General features: G+C 42.4%; 1 protein-coding gene across 1 annotated transcript; it reads left to right on the top strand.

Moving 5' to 3' along the window:
- Positions 1-4,055: 4,055 nt before the first annotated feature.
- LOC139444738 (tol-Pal system protein TolA-like) lies at positions 4,056-5,233 on the top strand. Its single transcript, XM_071225674.1, has 3 exons — positions 4,056-4,122; positions 4,622-5,020; positions 5,169-5,233. The coding sequence occupies exons 1-3, from the start codon at positions 4,056-4,058 to the stop codon at positions 5,231-5,233; spliced, it is 531 nt and encodes a 176-aa protein (XP_071081775.1).
- The last annotated feature ends 4,151 nt before the right edge of the window (positions 5,234-9,384 follow it).

The following is a 9,384-nucleotide window of genomic DNA, read 5'->3' as shown; positions in this document are numbered from 1 at the left end:
AGTTTTGGAAAATGGCATGAAGTGTTATTGTATCTGTAATTTAAATATGTTTCATTATATCAAACGTCTTCTCCATGAAACGTGTTTGAGGAACGGTTTGCACAAGAATATAGCATTGGTACCCATTGCTGGTCGACTTACGAGGTGGCTTAATGATAGAGAGTCATTGCACCATGGCTGATGCTCATAATATCAGTCACTGGATTGTCTGGTCCAGATTTGAAAATTTACAGGCAACCATCATTCAGTTGGAATATTACAGCGTTAGAGAAGAAACACGCTCCCTCACTCACTCACATCACTCATTATCTGTCCCTACTGAATTCATGTTTAAAGAAAGTCGCTAAGGTTCACCACTGGGGACGTTTAGTCCTAAATTCCTTGTAGCTTGTTCCCAAAGTAATCATGTTTTGATACCAGTTGATGTCATGGGTGCCTATCTTATCCAAGTTGCCGCAATTCTTTTTCAAAAAGTTGCGTCCCTTAGTTGTGCCAGGATCCGCTGATCAGTTCGAATCCGATTTTCCTGCTTTAATTGGTTTGTATGCACCATGCCCCTGTTCGTGGTTTCACGTCCGCCTCCCAGCTCTGCAGCCTTTCTTCCCACATTATCACTGTGATATAACTCAGGACTGTTTAACTCACTATGTGATATAACTCAGGACTGTTTAACTCACTGTGTGATATAAGTCAGGACTGTTTAACTCACTCTGTGATATAACTCAGGACTGTTTAACTGTCTGGTACGCGGAGGCCAATATTTCAATGTTGAATTGTTTTACACCCTCTTTGAGGTTACCTCAACCCACCCATGACATGTAGATGTAGAAGTTCAAAAAGAGAAAACTGCAAGAAATTATGTTGCGTTAACCACGGATGCTAAGTTATTTAAATGTCGACTGGAGAAAATATATGTAGGAATTTATATATATTTTAATTTGAATTTGTTGGGGTTTTTATAACGGTAACTGGTGTGTGTGTGTGTGTGTGTGTGTGTGTGTGTGTGTGTCGTATTCGACCCAATAAGCACCCATTCCGCTGATCAATGTACTCAAGACTTATTTATTCGTGTATAAGACGTACTCGTGTGTTATATGCACCCTTAATTATGGGTAATTAAATACTGGAAAAATATATCTGCCATGTAGAATACGCACAGACGTTTCTTTTGCATCATTTCAGGCTGTCAGCTTAAACCACACCAAATTTACGATCTTTCAACTTTTTTCCCCACAAAAACTACATTCTAATAAGAGCCCTCTATTTCTAATTTTGAGAACGCCCTGGGCGCCTATTACGTCGAATACGGCACAACATTGTCCAGTGCTGTTCTTGGACAGTAAGCAAGTTGGGGTTTACGTCACGCTAAGCAATACTGCAGCAATACCACAGCGGGGGACACTAGAAATGGGCTACCCACATTGTACAGATGTGGGGAATCGGACCTAGGATTTCCGCGTGACGAGCGAAACAACTCGTGTCTGATGGAATGATTGGATGCTTGGTGTCAGCGACCTGTATCTATAGATGTCCAGTTGAAAGAATGGAGCAGTTCATTGCTAAGACTTCGCGGCTACAACTGAACCTGTTCTCAAGTTTACCCTCTTGGTGCCACGAGGGTGCCATATATGGTCCCTCACTTTTCAAACCTCAGTGTTAGGCTGTTTAGCGATCTTTAACATTTTGTCCTTTGAAAATGTCCCATGTGAATTTCCCCGAAGTTGATTATGTCACTAATGTAAGATCACGGACACTGAAACCTATATGGATGTAACCGGCATTTCTTCAAGGTATATACTAGTATTCCAAACTGTCATTCGTATTGCAATGTGATCTTTGAAACACTCTGTGTATGAACTAATCACTTCCGTCAATTTTGTTTTGACTTAAAAATTAAAACACTGACAAGTTTTGATATCGGTAAATATAAATCACGGAAAATTCTCAATGAATGTGTACTTCGACATTAATGTCATATTGTGTCTATCACCGTTAGGATATGTACTTTGCAATGATATGAATTATTGGACGTTTACATTTCAAACAATGGCGCTTACGTGACTTTACTTACCACATTTGGGTGCTTCTATATTTCGTTTAATGTAGGAAACTTACAATACTTGCACGTTAATGGATGGCTCCGCAGTGCATAGATCTTTTGGATTTGTTGACTTTAGATTCTGTTGGAAAAACAATCAACTCAAGTTGCATGTTTTACAAGTTGGATACACTGTGTGAAGAAATAGGAACGTTGTAACACTTTTGATACACTGTATACGTTGTTGAAACCGCGGCGTCATGACAGTGCGGCACTGAGCGGTGTGTCAAGCCAGATGACGGCCAGGCACGGTGACGGTTAGAGTTACCGAACCTGTAGTGGACACAAGATTCATCTAAAATGTCACACATAATTGTTTCACTAAAATACCTCTTGTGATTTGTGTGTAATGCTAAATTCGTTACTTATGTCACCAGCGGGGTGTATCTTTGGTCTCGTGGTGTCAAAGTCGATTCAGATCGTTAATCCCCTGCACCTCCCAAATGGCACAGGTTACAATTTAACTTATGATATAGTGTTTTGTGATGAGGTGGTGTGTATTATTTAAATTCATTCTGGTTTATTATTCACCGTGATTCATTGTGTGCTCCGTTGTTTAATATAAAAAATAAAATATCAGTCTAGTCGTTTTTCACAATGATTAAGCACAGCGTCATCCCAAATCCCATCCCACATCACGAAAGATCCCTTTCACGGGAAGTGACGTCATAGACGACCCCGCATAGTTACGACTTCATTGTCAGCGCATCGCCGCCTTCGCCAGACGTACTGTTGCTGCCGTTGTTGTTCCACGCCGTTTTAGACGCTGCCATCTCACTTGGTCGATGCGAGGTAGGTGACAGGTATCGTCACATATGTATAAACAATGATATGTGAATGCGTAATGTTTTCAAGTGTACGCTTAAACTTGGGGATTCGAACACGGTCGAAACTGTGACGAACAAATGCAATTACCCACTTTCCTATCATGCATCATACATAACGACTTCTGCCAGTGTCAACATATTTAACCCTGACTTTCTAAGACAGACTTTAAAAAAAGAAAATAATCTTATTATTTTCTAAGGCTAATATTGTACATCTTTGGCACTGGTACTGGTGATATTCTACCTATTTAGACAGGGCCACCCTAAGCCCTTTGAGATTATGTCCCCTGTGCACAGTGCGTATTAAGAGTGAGCCTCGTGGTTTATTATCCCCCGCCCAACGAAGTTGGATATAGAAACGGGCTCCGTCCGTCCGTCCGTGCGTCCGTCACGTTTCGTTTCCGGAGCAAAACTCATAAACCGTTCAATATTTTTTCATCAAACTTTGCAGGTATGTCAGGTACATGCTGAACTGGTGCCTTTTGCTATTTAGAAATTTCAGAAATTTTTATTTTTTACGTTTCCATGGCAACAAGATGGACTTAGGTTCTGTGAGGGTAGGGTTCGTTTCCACGTTTCCAACTCACAGTGGGTATTAAGAGTGAGCCTCGTGGTTTATTTGTGTATCTCGTATTATTATAAAAATAATAAGAGAAGAATTCCTTCAACAATCGTGCGCCATCCTAATGTATGCATTCATTTGTAGCTTGTTATCCTAAACATTGAAAATAACATCCATAAATTAGACCAGTTTAGTCACAACGCATAGCAGTACGAAATGAAAAGAGAATATGTAATGAAAATCGTTCTCAGCTATGCCACGAGTATATAACGTATTATCAAGAACAATGTCCCTCACTCTCGCAGTGAACTAGAATTAATAAAAAGTTGCAAGGACCAAAGGCCTCAAGAACAATAAACGTCCTGTCTTTGTATCAGTTGTGAAATAAGGGACATGTTAAACTTTATAGTTAACAAAGACAAAAAAACGTGTTCATTGAACGTGTGTTTTGATAGGTCGTATATTAAAAGCAAGTGAAGGCACATGGTCCTGGAGACACCGTGTATCACTTTGGGAATGATAAACTGCATATATATATATATTTTTTACCGGCAGCACTGAAAACAAGATGATATTTCTGCACGGGTTGGCTTTGGCTGTGTATGAGGTACAGAGATACCTCAAATACCGCGATGGTAGGTATTTGTTTAAACATACATGGCGTTTTTAATGATAAATCAAGTTTTGTTTGTTTATTTGTTGTTTGAAGCCGCACTGTGTAAACATTTCAGCTTTAAGGCGGCGGTCTGTAAATAATCGATCTGGACCAGATAGTACAGTGATTGACATCATACCTAGTCATGAAGACTGACAACCCATCCATTTTGTCTTGTTTTACAAGTAAAGGCTACAAGGGACCTTCTTCTAAACCAGATGAAAGAAACGAAACAAAACTCTGCCCGCAGTTTTATTATGAGATAGTAGCCATAGCGACAATAGAAGTATATCTTCACCTATACTATTTCCCCATGCAACACAAGTCTGTATGGTGAATGGCGGTCGCGAGTAGCGCACATAAGAATGTCATGTTTTGTTTGAGATACTTTCGATATCTTAAATGTGCATGACAGTTAGAAATGTAACTTGATATTTTGTGTAAATGATGGCCTGACCTACTACCATTCGGCCCAACAGATCAAAGATTGGAGATGCTGAATGCAATGGAGGCTGAGAGATTGGCTGCAGAGAAGGCCAAGGTTGCTGCTGCTGTAGCAGACGCTGAGTATGCCGCCTGGAAGGAGGCCCTGATTGCTGCAGCTCTGGAGGCCGAGAGAGTGTCTGCATACTTAAGGAAGAACGCCGGGACGCCTGCAGCGTTGGAGGCCCACAGATTAGCTGCAGCTGCCACGAAGAAAGGCCATTCTGCTGCTGCAGCACTGGAGGCCGAGAGAGTAGCTGCAGCTGTTGCCATGGAGAAGGCCCTGGCTGCTGCAGCACTAGATGCTGAGAAGGTGTCTGCAGCTGCTGCTAACTTGTCCAATGACAAAGATGTTGCAGGTGCTGTTGCAGCCTCCAAAGTCAAGACCGTTCCAGGTATGAAATATGGACGCTAGACGCACACGACGTCAATATATTTCCTTTTAAATGCCTTAAACTACTCAACTCCTGTGTTCGTTTTATGCCCCTTTTTCTAATTCAACCATGTGTCATATTATTGGCTGACATTGTTATTTTCTTGCAGTCAAACAGAACAAGTCCAAGAAAAGGGGCATGTTCGGAGGCATGAAGACTGGCTTCATGCTGTAAAAGCTTCATTCTGATTGGTCTTCGTCCGTCTACGTCATTCATGCATGATCCACGCGCATGTCCTCCACTAACGACCTTGATCCTGATTGAAATCGAAACACCCGATGAACTTTTTGCTCTGTGTATAGAAACCTTCTGATCAACTTCAGAAGAGATGCGTAAACTTAGAGGCTGATGGGTAAACAGTTTAACATATTATTCGGATACCCATAAATGTACGTGTGTTGATTTACATCTTGATTATCATGTTGATTTACTGTCTGATTTTTAGTGATGACAAATATCCCGACCTGCAGGAACACCCACCTGCTGTGGCGGAATTCTGCGGATGTGTTGTGTCACCATCCATGTGTTGTTGACAGTCCAGGGCGGACTAAATCGTGCTAAAGTTGTACAGACTAGGTGGTTCAATACAAGCGCCATGTTGTCAGAAACATTATCAAGTTGTTAAAGAGGGGTCGGTGATGAAGTAGAGAGGGCGATCAGTGGGGTGTAAGAGAGGTGGTTAGCGATCAGGTGCTAGAGGTGTGGTCAGTGAGGTGTTAGAGAGGGGGTTACTGATCAGAGGGGTTGGTGTTAGAGAGGGCGATCAGTGGGGTGTAAGAGAGGTGTTTAGCGATCAGGAGCTAGAGGTGTGGTCAGTGAGGTGTTAGAGAGGGGGTTACTGATCAGAGGGGTTGGTGTTAGAGAGGGGGTCAGTTAGGTGTTAGAGAAGGGGTCAGTGAGGTGTTAGAGAAGGGGTCAGTGAGATGTTATAGAGGTGGTCGGTGAGGTGTTAAAGACTGGATGGATGAGGTGGTCATTGAGGTGTTAGAGAGTGGACCCATGAGGTGTTCAAGCGGGACCTGCGAAGTGTTAGATGTGGTGTTAAGTGTCGCCGGGAACGTTCATGGTAATGCTGAAAAACATGATTAATTTCAACTCTCTTATGTGATGGTTGTCATCTCACATCTATCTGGGGTCATTGATTTATTCTTTCAAGGTGATGTGTTAGTCTAAGTCTCTGAATTGTCTGGGAGTTTCTTAGCCAGTATTGTCCGCTTGCTTGCAAGACGTGTTGTGCTTGTCTTTGATCGAAAATGTTCTCTCGCTTGTCTGGGAGTTGTGTCTCTTTTTTCGCAAGGTAAAGTTCACTCATATGTTGGTTGGATTGTGTCGTGTCGTCTTTGATTGAGAACCTTCCTTCATTTGTCTGGGAGTTGTGGCTCTTTCTTACGAGGGAATGTCCTCTCACCTTTTCTTCTTACTTGCTTCTTTCTCCATTCCTTCCTGGAGTTGTGTCTCGGTCTTTGCTGAAGAACGTTCTGAACTTCTCATTCATCCGTTTTCCTTGGGGGTGTTACTCTTTCTTCGCTCATCTCGTTCTGTAAAATATCTTTCCTCTCTCTTTCCTTATGATATTCATTATTAAGAATGCTAATAGCAACAATACTAATAATATATAGTAGCAAGGAATTCGAATTATGCAATTATGACAGTATTCACATAGAAATGACCGTATAGTATGATACATTACTTAAAATGATTTGCATTGGTGAGGTAGGTGTGTGTTGGAGAAACTGTTACGTGGGTTCACCCTCTACCTTGTCAAAGCTCCGAGAGGTACTATCCGGTATCGAAACGTATTCGTATTGCCGTTCGTATGTGTAATTGAGACTGACATGGAATATCACCAAGTATGCCTTCTTCGTTCGGAGCACAGCGTGCTGGTGCTCTTGTGTCGACACCTGATATTGTGTTCCAGAGAACCAAGTGTCGCTGCCTATTATTGTGCTCCAGACACCAGTACCACCTTTTGGTATTGTTCAAGATACACCAGTGCCACCTCTCCGGTATTGTCCTCCAAAGACACCAGTGTCACATCTTTAGTATTGTCCCAAAGACACCAATGTTACCCTTCTAGTATTGTGTCCCAAACCACCAGCGTAACCTCTCCAGTATTGTGTTCCAAAGACACCAGTGTCACCTCTCTGGTATTGTGTCCCAAACCACCAGCGTAACCTCTCCAGTATTGTGTTCCAAAGACATCAGTGTCACCTCTCTAGTATTGTGTTCCAAAGACACCAGTGTCACCTCTCAAGTATTGTGTTCCAAAGACATCAGTGTCACCTCTCTAGTATTGTGTTCCAAAGACACCAGTGACAACTCTCTAGTATTGTGTTCCAAAGACACCAGTGTCACCTCTCCAGTATTGTGTTCGAAAGACATCAGTGTCACCTCTCTAGTATTGTGTTCCAAAGACACCAGTGACAACTCTCTAGTATTGTGTTCCAAAGACACCAGTGTCACCTCTCCAGTATTGTGTTCCAAAGACACCAGTGTCACCTCTCTAGTATTGTGTTCCAAAGACACCAGTGTCACCTCTCTGGTATTATGTTCCAAAGACATCAGTGTCACCTCTCCAGTATTGTGTTCCAAAGACATCAGTGTCACCTCTCAAGTATTGTGTTCAAAAGACACCAGTGACACCTCTCTAATATTGTGTTCCAAAGACACCAGTGTCACCTCTCTAGTATTGTGTTCCAAAGACACCAGTGTCACGTCTCTAGTATTGTGTTCCAAAGACACCAGTATCACCTCTTTAGTATTGTGTTCCAAAGACGCAAGTGTCACCTCTCTAGTATTGTGTTCCGCAGACACCAGTGTCACGTCTCTAGTATTGTGTTCCAAAGACACCAGTGTCACGTCTCTAGTATTGTGTTCCAAAGACACCAGTGTCACCTCTCAAGTATTGTGTTCCAAAGACATCAGTGTCACCTCTCTAGTATTGTGTTCCAAAGACACCAGTGACAACTCTCTAGTATTGTGTTCCAAAGACACCAGTGTCACCTCTCCAGTATTGTGTTCCAAAGACATCAGTGTCACCTCTCTAGTATTGTGTTCCAAAGACACCAGTGACAACTCTCTAGTATTGTGTTCCAAAGACACCAGTGACAACTCTCTAGTATTGTGTTCCAAAGACACCAGTGTCACCTCTCCAGTATTGTGTTCCAAAGACACCAGTGTCACCTCTCCAGTATTGTGTTCCAAAGACACCAGTGTCACCTCTCTGGTATTGTGTTCCAAAGACGCAAGTGTCACCTCTCTAGTATTGTGTTCCAAAGACACCAGTGTCACCTCTTTAGTATTGTGTTCCAAAGACGCAAGTGTCACCTCTCTAGTATTTTGTTCCAAAGACTCCAGTGTCACCTCTCTAGTATTGTGTTCCAAAGACACCAGTGTCACGTCTCTAGTATTGTGTTCCAAAGACACCAGTGTCACCTCTTTAGTATTGTGTTCCAAAGACGCAAGTGTCACCTCTCTAGTATTTTGTTCCAAAGACTCCAGTGTCACCTCTCTAGTATTGTGTTCCAAAGACACCAGTGTCACGTCTCTAGTATTGTGTTCCAAAGACACCAGTGTCACCTCTTTAGTATTGTGTTCCAAAGACGCAAGTGTCACCTCTTTAGTATTGTGTTCCAAAGACACCAGTGTCACGTCTCTAGTATTGTGTTCCAAAGACACCAGTGTCACCTCTTTAGTATTGTGTTCCAAAGACACCAGTGTCACCTCTTTAGTATTGTGTTCCAAAGACACCAGTGTCACCTCTCTAGTATTGTGTTCCAAAGACATCAGTGTCACCTCTCTAGTATTACCTTCCAAAGACACCAGTGTCACCTGTCTAGTATTGTGTTCTAAAGACGCAAGTGTCACCTCTCTAGTATTTTGTTCCAAAGACACCAGTGTCACCTCTCTAGTATTACCTTCCAAAGACACCAGAGGTAGGGTCGTAAGTGTGATGTTTTATAAAAAGGGCTGTGTTGACCTTATATGTTGTGTGGAGTCAGTGATAACGTGTTGCAGGGACGACGGTTGACACCCTCTTGCATTATGTTGGGAATACAGGTATCTGGTCTTTCCACACACACCTCTGTCGACCCTCTACACATTCAAAATTAGGGCCAACAAAGGTGTCTACTGACTAATACATTCACACCGACATTAATGTCAACCAAATGTCCACTGAACTCATACCACCAGAGTTCGAACTCGAATCAAAACCTGACTGACACCAGCACATCCCACTCTCCCAGTCGGTTCCTGTCTGGCTGCAAACCCGTCCCTCCTTCCAGACCTGCCACGATCACATATTTCTTCACTTTGTATGGTTG

The sequence above is a fragment of the Haliotis cracherodii genome, unplaced genomic scaffold (genome assembly GCF_022045235.1).
Source record: "Haliotis cracherodii isolate W230 unplaced genomic scaffold, xgHalCrac1.p SCAF_6, whole genome shotgun sequence".
Classification (NCBI taxonomy): domain Eukaryota; kingdom Metazoa; phylum Mollusca; class Gastropoda; order Lepetellida; family Haliotidae; genus Haliotis; species Haliotis cracherodii.
This window is presented reverse-complemented; position numbering and strand designations above follow the sequence as displayed.